The 16,419-nt window shown below is 46.8% G+C and overlaps 1 protein-coding gene across 4 annotated transcripts; it reads left to right on the forward strand.

Annotated features, from left to right (window-relative positions):
* Positions 1–1,209: 1,209 nt before the first annotated feature.
* LOC143958001 (uncharacterized) lies at positions 1,210–16,081 on the forward strand. Of its 4 annotated transcripts, XR_013270077.1 has the most exons (5): positions 1,210–2,108; positions 7,002–7,406; positions 15,430–15,558; positions 15,724–15,846; positions 15,955–16,081. XR_013270077.1 is itself a non-coding variant. In XM_077467443.1 (3 exons), the coding sequence occupies exons 1-2, from the start codon at positions 1,314–1,316 to the stop codon at positions 7,380–7,382; spliced, it is 1,176 nt and encodes a 391-aa protein (XP_077323569.1). In that variant the 5' UTR covers positions 1,210–1,313; the 3' UTR covers positions 7,383–7,406; positions 15,430–16,081. The 4 variants fall into 4 exon arrangements, 1 of the variants encoding a protein (XP_077323569.1); XR_013270076.1 differs by having other exon boundaries at positions 15,430–15,846; XR_013270075.1 differs by having other exon boundaries at positions 15,724–16,081.
* Positions 16,082–16,419: the final 338 nt, after the last annotated feature.

A 16,419-nucleotide genomic window follows, 5' to 3' on the forward strand; every position in this document is an offset into this window, starting at 1 on the left:
CAGGCCCCCGTGAGTCCGGTCGTGGGTCCCGCGGACTCGATCGCCGCGGGCATACCCGCGATCGTCTCACGGGGTGGCTGAACGGAGAGATGCCATTGTAAACAGCATCTCCCCGTTCTGCCTAGCAACTAGTGACGCTGATCTCTGCTCCATGTGATTGGAGCAGAGATCAGTGTTCACTAAATGAAAGCCCAGCCCCCGACAGTTAGTAACACTTAACCCCTACATTGCCACCCACTGGTTAACCCCTTAACTGCCAGTGTCATTTACACAGGAATCAGTGCATTTGTATAGCAGTGATTGCTGTATAAATGACAATGGTCCCAAAAATGTGTCAAAAATGTCCGATGTGTCCGCCATAATGTCGCAGTCACAATAAAAATCGCTGATCGCCGCCATTACTAGTAAAAAAAATTATTCATAAAAATGCCATAAAACAATCCCCTATTTTGTAAACGCTATAACTTTTGCGCAAACCAATCAATAATCGCTTATTGCGATTTTTTTTGCCAAAAATATGTAGAAGAATACGTATCGGCCTAAACTGAGGGAAAAAAATGTTTTTTTATATATTTTTGGGGGATATTTATTAGAACAAAAAGTAAAAAATAATGCGTTTTTTTTTTCAAAATTGTCGCTCTATTTTTGTTTATAGCGCAAAAAATAAAAAACGCAGAGGGGATCAAATACCACCAAAAGAAAGCTCTATTTGTGGAGAAAAAAAAAGGACGCCAATTTTGTTTGGGAGCCATGTCGCGCGACCACGCAATATGTCAGTTAAAGCGACGCAGCGCCGAATCGCAAAAAGTGGTCTGGTCTTTGGCCAGCAAAATGGTCCGGGGGGGCTGAAAGTGGTTAATAAAACTGGTTTTCAATTTAACCCCATTATTTACCATAATTTGCCCCAAAATAACAACTTCTTCTCCTTTTCCCCCCTCAACTATTATTTTCCTACTACTTCCTTTTTATTTTTAGTCTATTTTTTTTTCTAACTATTAATATTTACACTTTTTTAAAAAAAAACTTTATTTGTTTTTGTTCATTAAGCTTTTTTTTTTCTTTTTTTTTTTAGTATAGTATTGCAGAGCGACAGCAGCTGCACCGATAGCGAGATGTTCTTTTGCGGTGGCTTTCACAGCTCCCCACTTCCTGACCCCCCCTCCCCCACAATCTGCTGCTGGTCCTATAGAATCAACGCTGTGCAAAAGCGAAAGCAGATTTTCGAGAGACGTGGGCAGAATTTCCCACTTCTTCTGCATTTACTCCTCATCTGGTTCGTTCGGTGTGTGTACAGCCTAACCCAACGCTCCGCAATGTGTATCCCTCAAAAAGGCCGCATGCAGAACCTGGGCGCGTTCATCAACAAAAATTTTGACATCGTTCAAACCTCCGTCCTCGCTGTGATCCTCTTGTTTTTGGAAAAATTGATGGACATGGAGTTTGTGTGCCCCGAGAACTGCCACGGACTGGCTATCGGGTACAGTTTGGTATTTCTCATCATACCGGTTGCAATTGTGCTGGGTGTGGCGTGCTACTTCCGCCCCTCGAAGTTGTGCTGTAAGTGCTGTAAGTGCTGTAATTGCTGTAAGTGCCGTAAGAAGAAAGAAAATAATACAAAAAATGAACAAGGTGGGCAAGAAAGCAAGCCTTTGACAGAAGAAGCAGATGAGGAAAATGAACAAGGTGGGCAAGGTGGGCAAGGTGGGCAAGGTGGGCAAGGAATGAAGCCTTTGACAAAAAAAGCAGATGAGGAAAATGAACAAGGTGGGCAAGAAAGCAAGCCTTTGACAATTTGTTTGGAATTTTGTTGTAAGAAAAAACAACAAGATTCTCCGAGTTGTCCGACTTGTTCGGAACTTTGTTGTAAGAAAAACCAACAAGATTCTCCGAGTTGTTGCACTTGTCTGAAACGTTGTTGGAAACGTTGTTTGGAACGTTGTTGGAAGGACTATAAAGCTGTTCTCCTTTGGGTTATAATTGTATTGACAGACGGAAGATACGTGGATTGCCTGGTGAAGTCGTCGTTCGCATTGGCCAAAAACTGCACCGCGCCTCTACGGGAGTGCCCGAAGCCCGGTCCTATCGTTGTGGTTGTACAGATATCTCAGGTAAAATGTCTCACCTCTCACTTTTACCTCCTTTTATTCTTCTTACACAAAAAAACTCCTCCAATCGCTTCATCTAGAAATGTACTACAAATGATAAATACAATGTTGCAAAGCCCACAATCTTTCCTTACCATCGTGTTTCATTCACCACCCAAAGAATATCATAGTTACATAGTTACATAGTCACATAGTTACATAGTCACATAGTCACATAGTCACATAGTTACATAGTCACATAGTCACATAGTTACATAGTCATATAGTTACATAGTCATATAGTTACATAGTCACATAGTCACATAGTCACATAGTCACATAGTCACATAGTCACATAGTTACATAGTCACATAGTCACATAGTTACATAGTCACATAGTTACATAGTCACATAGTCACATAGTCACATAGTCACATAGTCACATAGTCACATAGTCACATAGTTACATAGTCACATAGTCACATAGTCACATAATCACATAGTCACATAGTCACATAGTTACATAGTCACATAGTCACATAGTCACATAGTCACATAGTTACATAGTTACATAGTCACATAGTCACATAGTCACATAGTCACATAGTCACATAGTCACATAGTTAGTTACATAGTTACATAGTCACATAGTCACATAGTCACATAGTTAGTTACATAGTCACATAGTCACATAGTTACATAGTTACATAGTCACATAGTCACATAGTCACATAGTTACATAGTCACATAGTCACATAGTCACATAGTTACATAGTCACATAGTCACAAAGTCACATAGTCACATAGTCACATAGTCACATAGTCACATAGTTACATAGTCACATAGTTACATAGACACATAGTCACATAGTTACATAGTCACATAGTCACATAGTCACAAATTCCTACATCAAAGCTATTGGCTACTAGCCTGAACGTAGTCCCATCGTAATGAAATTACGTCATCACGTTCTGAAAGATCGGATTTTTCGACAACTTAGTCCGACCGTGTGTATGCAACAGTTTCGGACACAATCCGACGGGCAAAATCCGACGGAGAAAATCCGACGGATTTGGTTGTCGAAATCTCCGACCATGTGTACAGGGGCTTACTGTGAAGAAACCTTTCCATATCTGGAGATGAAATCTCTTTTCCTCTAGACGTAAAAAGCACCCCCTTGTCCTCTTTGTTGACTGTAAAGTGAATAACTCGGCACCAAGTTCACTATATGGACCCCTTATATATTTGTGCATGTTGATCATATCCCCCCTTAATCTCCTCTTCTCGAGAGTGAATAAATTTAGTTCCTCTAATATTTCCTCATAGCTGAGCTCCTCCATGCCTCTTATCAGTTTGGTTGCCCTTCTCTGCACTTTCTCCAGTTCCCCGATATCCTTTTTGAGAACTGGAGCCCAAAACTGAACGGCATATTCCAGATGAGGTCTTACTAATGATTTGAACAGGGGGGCAAAATGATATCTCTCTCTCTGGAGTCCATACCTCTCCTAATACAAGAAAGGACTTTGCTCGCTTTGGAAACCGCAGCTTGGCATTGCATGTTATTATTGAGCTTATGGTCTACCAAAACCCCCAGATCCTTCTCCACTATGGATCCCCCCAGATCCTTCTCCACTATGGATCCCCCCAGATCCTTCTCCACTATGGATCCCCCCAGATCCTTCTCCACTATGGATCCCCCCAGATCCTTCTCCACTATGGATCCCCCAGATCCTTCTCCACTATGGATCCCCCAGATCCTTCTCCACTATGGATTCCCCCAGATCCTTCTCCACTATGGATCCCCCCAGATCCTTCTCCACTATGGATCCCCCCAGATCCTTCTCCACTATGGATCCCCCAGATCCTTCTCCACTATGGACTCCCCCAGATCCTTCTCCACTATGGACTCCCCCAGATCCTTCTCCACTATGGATTCCCCCAGATCCTTCTCCACTATAGTTTCCCCCAGATCCTTCTCCACTATAGATTCCCCCAGATCCTTCTCCACTATAGATTCCCCCAGATCCTTCTCCACTATAGTTTCCCCCAGATCCTTCTCCACTATGGATCCCCCCAGATCATTCTCCACTATGGATCCCCCAGATCCTTTTCCACTATGGATCCCCCCCAGTTGTACCCCCCCCCCCCCCAGTATGTACAATGCATGCATATTCTTAGCCCCCAAGTGCAGAACTTTACATTTCTCAACATTAAACCTCATCTGCCACATAGTCACCCAATTATATCCTTGGATTCACCACCTTCTGCTAGGCCTATTATCCCCGGTACTACACAATGTTCTCAAATCCACGTCTAATGCGCTCCAGGTGTAGGTCAAAGTGCACAGAGCCAGGTAAGGCATGTGATGTCACCTCACTTCTTCATGGTACCTACCTTGAGTGCAAGGACAAGCATTACCATTAATGGAGCTCAAAGGTGGCCGGAGCTTTCATGTTGTGGTGGAACGCTATCTGGATGACAGTCTTTCTATACTTGCATCCTGTTTATATTATTACTACATGGTTTGTTGATAAAGTATGACACTATTGCAGTGGCCTTGAAACTGTGGCCCGTGGGCCGGATGCAGCCCTTTCCTTGCCTTATCCAGGCCTTGGGGCTCAGCTCCTCCCACTGATATGAGAACCTATTCCTTCCACTAACACCAGCAATTAGGCATGATTATACCCATTGAAACCAACAATGGGGCATCCCTTTAGAACAGTGGTCTCCAATCTTCAGTTCATGGGCCAAATGCCTTGCCTTTATTTGGCCCCTGGGGCAATATTACTTACACTGATGCAAAGCACTTTACTCTCACTGACACCAATCATGGGGCACTATTCCCCCCAATGACACCAATCATGGGGCACTATTCCTCCCACTGATACCAATGATGGGGCACTATTCCTCCCACTGACACCAATGATGGGGCACTATTCCTCCCACTGACACCAATGATGGGGCACTATTCCTCCCACTGACACCAATGATGGGGCACTATTCCTCCCACTGACACCAATGATGGGGCACTATTCCTCCCACTGACACCAATGATGGGGCACTATTCCTCCCACTGACACCAATGATGGGGCACTATTCCTCCCACTGACACCAATGATGGGGCACTATTCCCCCCACTGACACCAATGATGGGGCACTATTCCTCCCACTGATACCAATGATGGGGCACTATTCCTCCCACTGATACCACTCATAGGGCACTATTCCTCCCACTGACACCAATCATGGGGCATTATTCCTCCCACTGATACCAATGATGGGGCACTATTCCTCCCACTGATACCAATGATGGGGCACTATTCCTCCCACTGATACCAATCATGGGGCACTATTCCTCCCACTGACACCAATCATGGGGCACTATTCCAAACACTTCAGCGTGTGAGCAGAGTCCGGCTGCCCACTCTGTTCCCTCCCCTGCTTTCCTCATTGGTGGGGGGGGGGAAGCCCACCAGCCAGGCCTCCAGCAGCTGCAAAGCATCATGGGACATGTAGTCCCTATTGCCCGCGGCCCAATAGCAATCCCTGGGGGCAGAAACTCCCCAGCCTGCCCACAGGGGAATGGATGAGATGCTGTACGTTTTTTGAGGAATGTGTTTTTTTTTAATTTAAAATAAAGGTCTTACACTATGAAGATTTCTCTCTTCCTTCTCATTGTTTCATGCTTGAAGCCGATATTATTAACCCCTTCATGCCTAAACCTTTTTTTGACATTTGTTGTTTACAAAGTTAAAATCAGTATTTCTGTTAGAAAATGATGGAAGAGCCCTGGAGCCATAAAAAAAAAAAAATACAGAATTATGTTTTTGAAAAAAAAAAAATTCAGAATTCTGACTTTCAAACTCAGAATTCTGACTTTCAAACTCAGAATTCTGTATTTTTTTTTTTGATGGCTCCAGGGCTCTTCCATACTTCCATAATAACACAACTCATATGTACAAAAAAAAAAATGGGATCCCTGGTTTGAACATAGCATTGAGTTTTTATAACTCTGAATAACACTCCCCTACATAGTTGGTTCTCAAGATTGGCCGCATACCGTTATAACGAAGATGATATCTCCAAAACCTCACTTTTTTTTATGTTATGAAAGTTATTTTTACCACATATGTATGTTATATGGTCAAATGTATTCTGCACTTTCTGTGATTGGATTTATACTTATGTACTACAGATTTTGTACCTAATAAAAAAGTTTGTAAACAAAAAAAGAATTAATTATGGGTAAAATAAAAAAATAAAAAATAAAATAGTCCAGTTTGTCTATTTTGTTTGTCCCGTATCGCTGTAACCATAATTAATAGACCGACTCCTTGATATCAGGAGTCACAGAGGAGAATACCCTTAAAAAGAAGAGAATGGGTAGAAGGCAGAGAATAGGGGGGGACATAAGAGAGAAATAAAAAAGAGGGAGGAAGAAGAGGGGAAAGAGGAAGAAGAGTCCAACATGGGTTTTTTTTTTCTTTTTTAATAGCAAACATGTTATACTTACCACCTCTGTTGCAGTTGATTTTGCACCAAGCAGCCCCAATCCTCCTCTACTCGGGTCCCTCTTCACTGCTCCTGGCCCCTTCCTCCTGTCGAGTGCCCCCCACAGCAAGCAGTTTACTATGGGGGCACCTGAGTCACAGCTCCTTGTGTCCATTCAGACACGGAGCTGCCGTTATGTACCTCCCCCCCTCTCTCTCTAATGAATGACAGCTGCGGGAGCCAATGGCGCCACTGCTGTGTCTCGGCCAACCAGGAGGAGAGTCCCGGATGGCTGACGGGACTCATGGACATCGCTGGAGAGAGATGGAGCTCAGGTAAGTATTAGGGGGGTGCTGGGGAGGATGGAGTGCATCAGATAAAAACTCCTTCAGTTTGACTCTTTGTTCTTTTTTTTTTTTTTACAGATCACTGGTCTTTTCTTGATCCTAGTGGTGATTATCTTTACTTATGTGTGCAAATCAAAATCAAAGCAATATGCAGATATGTATGAAGATATTTTGCTTCAGATAACCGAGAACACCATAAAAAAAAAATCAAAAAAGAAGCAGGAGGAGTACGTAGAGTCCACATTTGAAGGCGACGAGAAGTGGAAAGGATTGGACTTTGGAAAATATGATACCCTGGAGGTGTTAGAAGAAATCACAAGCAACTGTAAAGAGAAGGTGAAGAGTCAACTTAAAGGAGGAGGAGGAAAAGGAGGAACAGGAGGAGCAGGAGGAGCAGGAGGATCAGGAGGAGCAGGAGGATCAGGAGTTAAAAAAGCTCAGAGGGACAACCACCCATAGTCACTTGTGACACAAAGGTTTAAGGTGTATATAATCCCAAATACAAAGTTCCATTATGTTTGACATCATGTCTCACTTTAGGCAGTTTCCTTAAGTATATATATATATATTTTTAAATCTGTTAGGCCGCGTACACACGGGCGGACTGTTCGCCCAACCTTGTCCGCTGAACAGTGTTTGGGCGGACAGTCCGCTCGTGTGTGGGCTTTCAGTTGGACGGACAAAGTCTTTCGGAAATTCCGAAAAACTGTCCGCTGAAACTGTGTTTGAGCGAACAGTCCGCCCGTGTGTGGGCCTGTCCGCTGTACTTTCGAAATGAGCGGACTGTTCCCGCTCGGAAAGTCCGCCCATTTCGAGCGCGTGTACAGGTAGGCGGGGCCCGCGAAGAATACGTCGCGGGCTCCGCCGCCTGGAATGGGCTTAAAGGGGAACCCCAACGCCGAAAAAAATCGGCGTGGGGGTTCCCCCAAGTCCACACCAGACCCTTGTCCGAGCACGCTACCCGGCCGGCCAGGAAAGGGGGGCGAGTGAGCGCGCCCCCCCTCCTGAGCCGTACCAGGCCGCGTGCCCTCAACATGGGGGGTGCCTTGGGGAAGGGGGGGCCGCGCGGCCCCCCCACCCCAAAGCACCTTGTCCCCATGTTGATGAGGACAAGGGCCTCTTCCCGACAACCCTGGCCGTTGGTTGTCGGGGTCTGCGGGCGGGGGGCTTATCGGAATCCGGGAGCCCCCTTTAAGAAGGGGGCCCCCGGATACCGGCCCCCCACCCTATGTGAATGAGTATGGGGTACAATGTACCCCTACCCATTCACCTGTGAAATAAAGTACAAAAAAAAACACAACACATAGAAAAAGTATTTTATTGCACAGCTCCGGGGGTCTTCCGTCTTCGGGGGTCTTCTCGCCGGACTCCTCCGCTATGTGTGTGTAGCTCTTTTGCTAGCGGAGGAGTCCGGCTTTCTTCCTCCCCGCCGCCGGCCTCTTCTCCCGACTTCGGGGGTCTTGTCCCCCTCTTCGGTTCTTCTGCCGGGCCACCGCGCCTGGTCCGGTGGCCCGGTCTTCTGTCGCCGTCTTCCGTTCTTCTGTCGCCGCCTTCGGTTCTTCTGCCGGGCCACCGCGCCTTCTTGTAGCTCTTTTACAGGCGGTGGCCCGGTCTTCTGTCGCCGATGTCGTCGCCGCCGCCGCCGCCGCCTTCCGTTCTTGTTCTTCTTCTTGTTCTTCTTCTTCTTCTCCTGGAGATGTTGACTCGACGAGCTCTCCGGCCGGAATGCCGGGGACGCGCTGTGCGGTCACTTATATAGTGACAATGGGGCGGGGTCACATGGTATATGTCACATGGGTTGGTCACATGGGTTGATGTCACATGGGGACTATGACATCGTAAGGGGGCGGGGTCACCATGTGACCAACCCATGTGACATATACCATGTGACCCCGCCCCATTGTCACTATATAAGTGACCGCACAGCGCGTCCCCGGCATTCCGGCCGGAGAGCTCGTCGAGTCAACATCTCCAGGAGAAGAAGAAGAAGAACAAGAACGGAAGGCGGCGGCGGCGGCGGCGACGACATCGGCGACAGAAGACCGGGCCACCGCCTGTAAAAGAGCTACAAGAAGGCGCGGTGGCCCGGCAGAAGAACCGAAGGCGGCGACAGAAGAACGGAAGACGGCGACAGAAGACCGGGCCACCGGACCAGGCGCGGTGGCCCGGCAGAAGAACCGAAGAGGGGGACAAGACCCCCGAAGTCGGGAGAAGAGGCCGGCGGCGGGGAGGAAGAAAGCCGGACTCCTCCGCTAGCAAAAGAGCTACACACACATAGCGGAGGAGTCCGGCGAGAAGACCCCCGAAGACGGAAGACCCCCGGAGCTGTGCAATAAAATACTTTTTCTATGTGTTGTGTTTTTTTTTGTACTTTATTTCACAGGTGAATGGGTAGGGGTACATTGTACCCCATACTCATTCACATAGGGTGGGGGGCCGGTATCCGGGGGCCCCCTTCTTAAAGGGGGCTCCCGGATTCCGATAAGCCCCCCGCCCGCAGACCCCGACAACCAACGGCCAGGGTTGTCGGGAAGAGGCCCTTGTCCTCATCAACATGGGGACAAGGTGCTTTGGGGTGGGGGGGCCGCGCGGCCCCCCCTTCCCCAAGGCACCCCCCATGTTGAGGGCACGCGGCCTGGTACGGCTCAGGAGGGGGGGCGCGCTCACTCGCCCCCCTTTCCTGGCCGGCCGGGTAGCGTGCTCGGACAAGGGTCTGGTGTGGACTTGGGGGAACCCCCACGCCGATTTTTTTCGGCGTTGGGGTTCCCCTTTAAGCCCATTCCAGGCGGCGGAGCCCGCGACGTATCCTTCGCGGGCCCCGCCTACCTGTACACGCGCTCGAAATGGGCGGATTTGCCTCCTCCTTACGTGGGCGAGTCCGTTCATTTCAAAAGTTGAGCGAACTGTTTGCCCAACCTTGTTCGTCAAACAGTCCGCTCGTGTGTGGGCAAGTCCGCTCATGCAAATTTTGAGCGGACTGTTTGACAAACTGTTTGCCGAACAAGGTTGGGCGAACAGTCCGCGCGTGTGTACGCGGCCTTACAGCGTTTCCTACCTGGAGATCCTGCCAGTAACAGCACTTCCTGTTGCAGGCTGACAACACTCATGCCGCGTACACACGACCGGACTTTCCGGCAGACTAGGCCCCACAGTCTTCCAGACGGACTTTCGGCGGAGTTCCGATGGACTTTCCGAACAAACAGACTTGGCCACACACGAACAGACTAATGCCCCGTACACACGGTCGGAAATTCAGTCGGAAAAAGTCCGATCGGATTATGTTGTCGGAAGATCTGATCGTGTGTGTGTGTGTGGGCTCTAAGCGGACTTTTTCGGTCGGAATTTCTGACGGAAAAAGTTTGAGAGCAGGAACTTAAATTTTCCGAAAAACAAAATCCAATCGGACTTTCTCCAATCATGCGTATAGAGTTCCGACACACACAAAGTGCCACGCGTGCTCAGAAAAAAAATGGAGAAGAAAGCTATTGGCTACTGGCCTCTACGTAGTCCCATCGTACGTTTTATACGTCACCTCGTTCCGAACGATCGGATTTTCCGACAACTTTGTGCGACCGTGTGTATGCAAGACTAGTTTCAGCCAAAATCCATAGGAAAAAATCTGACGGATTTTGCCGTCGGAATGTCCGACCGTGTGTACAGGGGCTTAAGTCCGTTTGAAAGTCCGTTCATTTTGAATGTGATGACGTAAGACCGGACTAAACAGGGAAGTTTAATAGCCAGTAGCCAAAGCTTCCCTTGCGTCATATTCGATCCCTCGGACCAGCACACAGACGAACGGTTTTCCCGATTTTAGTCCGTCGGATTTGAGCCCATCGGATAGATTTCAAACATGTTCTATTTCTAGGTCCGTCGGAATTTATTTTTCGAAAAAAGGATCGGACTAGCCCACACACACACTCGATCGGATTGTCTGACGGACTAATCCCTTCGGACCTAGTCTGCCGGAAAGTCCGGTCGTGTGTACGTAGCATAAGGCCTGATTTACATGGGGCCATGGTTCTACCACCCCCAGAATGACAATCTCCATCCTTTTATGAAAACCTTTGCCTTAAATTACCGTATATACTCGAGTATAGGCCGACCCGAATATAAGCCGAGGTCCCCAATTTACCCCCAAAAAACTGGAAAAAATTATTGACTCGTGTATAAGCCGAGGGTGAGACATGCCTGTCCATCCCTGTGTGTCGTCCATCCCTGTGTGTGTCCATGCATCCGTGTGTGTGTGTGTCCATGCATCCGTGTGTGTGTGTGTGTGTCCATGCATCCGTGTGTGTGTGTGTGTGTCCATGCATCCGTGTGTGTGTGTGTCCATCCATCCCTGTGTGTGTGCATGCATCCGTGTGTGTGTGTGTGTGTGTGTGTGTGTCCATGCATCCGTGTGTGTCCATCCATCCCTGTGTGTGCATGCATCCGTGTGTGTGTGTGTGTGTGTGTGTGTGTGTGTGTGTGTGTGTGTGTGTGTGTGTCCATGCATCCGTGTGTGTCCATCCATCCCTGTGTGTGCATGCATCCGTGTGTGTGTGTGTGTGTGTGTGTGTGTGTGTGTGTGTGTGTGTGTGTGTGTGTGTGTGTGTGTGTGTCCGTGCAGCCTACCTGTGTCCAGCCTGCCTGTGTCCGTCCAGCCTGTGTCCGTCCCGGCCTGCGTCCCGTCCCGGCCTGCGTCCCGTCCCGGCCTGCGTCCCGGCCTGCGTCCCGTCCCGGCCTGCGTCCCGGCCCGTCCCGCAGCTCTTCGTCGGTGGCCATTCTAGGATTCAAAAGCCGCGCCTCCGTCGGTGATAGGCGGAACACTCAATTTCCCACTGACTGCTGGGAAATTGAGTGTTCCGCCTATCGGATGTCCGTGATAGGCGGAACACTCAATTTCCCAGCAGTCAGTGGTCCGCCTATCATGGACGTCCGCTCATCCTCATACTACGGACGAGGATGAGAGGACGTCCGTGATAGGCGGAACACAGACTGCTGGGAAATTCAGTGTTCCGCCTATCACAGGCGAAGGCGGAGACGGAGGCGCGGCCTTTGAATCCTAGAATGGCCGCTGTCTGTCTGCTCGACACGCTGATCGGGCAGACAGACAGCGATGACTCGAGTATAAGCCGAGGGGGGCACTTTCAGCCTCAAAAAAGAGGCTGAAAATCTCGGCTTATACTCGAGTATATACGGTACCTAGAAAACGTGGCTTTATCTCTGAAGTATACTTCAATCTAACCAATAATACAGACATAAACAAGCTCCCATACATGGTCAAATGGGAACAAGAGACAAATTTCACATACTCTTCGGTTAATTGGGGTATCTGTATAAACAATTTGCACAAATGCACTAAATCTATTGCCATTAAGGAGACTGCCTTGAAGTTATTTACTAGATGGTACTACACCCCAATTAAACTCCACGCCATCTTCCCTACTTCCTCCCCTTCACGCTTCAGAGCAGGGGTGCCCAACCTTTTGAAGCGCAAGGGCCACTTAAGCGACTTGGTAACCGGTCGCGGGCCACAATGAGCGGAGTGGCTGGATGGATGGCATGTCCGTGTCCACGCTGCATTTGGAGAGCGGACACGGACGCAGCCCACGATACTTTTTAGTGGATCGTATTGGAGGTAGAGCACAAGTCAGTTTATGTCTGCCGCTACTTAGCCCCTTGTACACACGGTCGGAGATTTCGACAACCAAATCCGTCGGATTTTGTCCGTCGGATCTTGTCCGAAACTGTTGCCTACACACGGTCGGACTAAGTTGTCGAAAAATCCGATCTTTCAGAACGTGATGACGTAATTTCGTTACGATGGGACTACGTTCAGGCTAGTAGCCAATAGCTTTGATGTAGGAATTTGATCTGAGCATGCGTGGCACTTGATCCGATCAAAATTCTCTACACATGATCGGAGTATGTCCGATCGAACCAGTTGGTCGGAAAATATTTCCAACAAGTTGGAAAATTGGGCCGACGGATATTCCGACGGAATCAGTCCGATGCAGACCACACACAGTCGGATTATCCGACAACATGGTCCGATAGGACACATTCCGACGGATTCTCCGACCGTGTGTACAAGGGCTTAGAGGTGAAGGGAGGATCCAGTTGTTCGGAATGTTGGACTGACCGTGTGAAAGGGGTCCAAGGCTGCTTTCACACTGATGCACTGCCGTTTACCCCGCACCACGTGTGCAATGCAATGTACCTTTGGCTTTCCTGCAGTTTTGCAGTTATTCTGTAGGTTTGGTGCACTTTCAGAAAGCTCACCAAACTCGCAGGTAATAATAGAAGTCTATTGCTTAGTGCAGATAATTGCTCTGCACCTGCGGATCAGTTTGAAAGCAGCCCATTAACCACTGCAGAAAAGATATGCTACACTATGATTTTAGTAATAAACTGACCTTTAATAACAGTGTTCTTTCTATCCTATCCCAGAGCAGGAGGTCGCAGGCCACATCGGAGGGCTCCGCGGGCCACATGTGGCCCCCGGGCCACGGGTTGGGCACCCCTGCTTTAGAGAGTGCCACTCCACAGGATCTTTCTCGCACACCTTTTGGTCTTGTGATAAGATCACTCATATCCGGAAAAACAATTAGAAAAGTTTGCCTCCAAAATTTCAAATAAAAATATCGTTTTATCCCTACACAACTGCCTTCTCTTCTCTCCCATCATAGGTCTCCCCACCCATATTAATCCATGCTATACGTGTAGCAGTCCACTGGTTGATTGCATATCGCTGGAAAATCAACAACAGTTCCACTAATACATCTCAAAACGAGGATTCTAAATATTAACTTAATGGAAAAAAATATTTCATTCCGTTCATAACACAACTCATATATACAAAAAAAATAAATAAAAATGGGATCCCTGGTTTGAACATAGCATTGAGTTTTTTAACCACTTCCCACCCGGCCAATGCATATATACGGCTGGGTGGGAGCCGTCTACTCCTGATAGGACGTTCAGGAACGTCCTTCAGAAGTAGCGGGATCGCGCGCGCGCGCGTGCCCGCGCAGCGGCGCGATCCCGATGTGCTTGTGTCACCCGGACATGGCACATCTCAGATCGGCAGGAGGGCTCTGTGATTGGCCCTCCTGATCACATGACGGCCGTGTCCAATCACGGCCGTCATGTGATGTAAACAAACAGCCGGTTGCTAGGCAATCGGCTCTCCTCTCCTCACACGGAAGTCATCGCTGAGGAGAGGAGAGCAGATCGCTGCAGCCGGCTGATGATCAGTGAGTATGAGCTGTTTTTTACAGCTTTTTACTCACTGATCATCAGTCTAGTGTCAACACACAACACACCACACAGTACAAACACAGTCCCCACATATGTCCCCAAAACACACATGTCCCCAAAACATACATGTCCCCAAATAATAAAAACACATGTCCCTAATAATAAAAACATGTCCCCCACATATGTCCCACTAAAATCACATGTCCCAATGATCACCTGCACACATATGTACGTGATCACCTGCACACATATGTACATGATCATTTGCGTACATATGTCCCTGATCACACAAACCAATTATTATACACTTAACGGAATTTTTTTTACCAAAAACATGTAGCAGAATACATTTTGGCTTAAATTTATGACAAAATTTGATTTTATTGGATTTCTTTTCAAATAGAAAAAAAGAAAATATTGTTTTTTTTTCCAAATTTCCGCTTTTTTTGCGCTTATATCGCAAAAAATAAAGCTCTATTTGTGCGAACAAAATGATAACAATTTCATTTGGGTACAGTGTAGCACGACCGCGCAATTGTCACTGAAAGCGCTAGAGCGATGAAAGCTGAAAATTGGGCTGGGAAGGAAGGGGGTGAAAGTGCCCTGTATTGTAGTGGTTAAACTCTGAATAACACTCCCCTATATAGTTGGTTGTCAAGATTGGCCGCATACCGTTATAACGAAGATGATAGCTCCAAAACCTCACTTTTTTTTATGTTATGAAAGTTCTTTTTACCACATATGTATGTTATATGGTCAAATGTATTCTGGATTTTCTGTGATTGGATTTATACTTATGTACTACAGATTTTGTACCTAATAAAAATGTTTGTAAACATTGACGGCGCTTGTCGCTGTGTGCCGGGATTCTACCATTCCCGGGGAGGGGACATATTGGACTGGCCCTGTGTCATCCATCTAAAACGTTCCCTTGGTAACCCGCGAGCTTTGCTCGGCGGATTACGCAAGGTCCACTGTGTTCACAGTGGCCTTATGGGAAACGTAGTCCGATTTAGTTTCCCTTCCCTCCCGGGCATGCGCAGTTCCGTCTAAGACGTCCGCATCGAGCCGACGACGTCAGACGCCGGCTCGATGGACGGGAGCTTAAAAGCTGGACGCCATTATGGGGAAGGCTCTGGCCGAATCGCTAGTGCCTTCCCATACACCATTGACGCTACATGTAAGTAATGGACATGGATGCCTTCGCGCTATATACTCTTGGTGATAGTGGACTAATATTCCCCCTTTCTCTGTATATTTTTAGGCATTTTTACATGAAGGCTTACTTTTGAAAGGAGCCACTGTGCATTGCTGCGCTTTTTTAGACCTGGGAATTTATTTATCTCTCCCTTTGACTGGCTCATTATATACTCCATGCTCTGATACCATAATAGTAAGTATAAATTGGGTACAAATATTTTATATACTCTGTTTAATTTTTATTGTTAATTAAGGAACGCTTTTAAACCCCAAGATATTATAATTTGGTACATATATTTTTGTACCTTAAATTTATTTGTAAGAACCCTTATAGTATATTTTTCTTACTATCACCCAGATTGGCTCCTGTCTATGCCCTCCTAAGCTGTTCCACTCCATTGATTGGAGGGGTAACTTGGTACACACACTTTTTCCAAATCGTGAGGTGTCTCTTTCATTGGATGGTGGATCTGAAGGGAGGGTAAGTCCCCAGGTGGACCTAGATGTGGCAACAATGTTATTGACATATTGATTTATATTGATCTTTATTGAATGTATTCATTGTAAATCTGTTTGTGTTTGTTACCAGCTTGCATGTCCCCTGAGGAAGCAGTTTGCGAAACATGTCGGGATAGATGATTGCCAGCTCCCCCCTCCCCATTTTTTGTACTATATGGACCAGTTATTCGTGTTTTTGTAACTATGACATATTTGCAAATATGTAAAAATAATATTTTTAATTAATAATAAAATTGATTGTTCTTTATATATAAAACTTTCTCTGTATTTTGAGTATACCAGCACTGCAAAAATCCCCTTTCCTCTTTCTCTCTTTCAAATATTTCAGATTATATTGGGATGAAGTGCTGTCTAATAAGGTGCTGATGGAGGTTTGAGTCAAATAAATATATTTTGCCATTAGGCGTTTAAATACGCAAATTCTCCTACTGACTCTGCCTTACTCACCACAATACTAATTACATATGGAAATAATCTGTATGTTATATATGTGAAAAAATGTTAAATAATGTATTGCGATTTGTTGTAATTTAAT

This window comes from Lithobates pipiens, unplaced genomic scaffold (genome assembly GCF_037356315.1).
Source record: "Lithobates pipiens isolate NorthernLeopardFrog02 unplaced genomic scaffold, aLitPip1_a1.2 Scaffold_56, whole genome shotgun sequence".
NCBI lineage: Eukaryota > Metazoa > Chordata > Amphibia > Anura > Ranidae > Lithobates > Lithobates pipiens.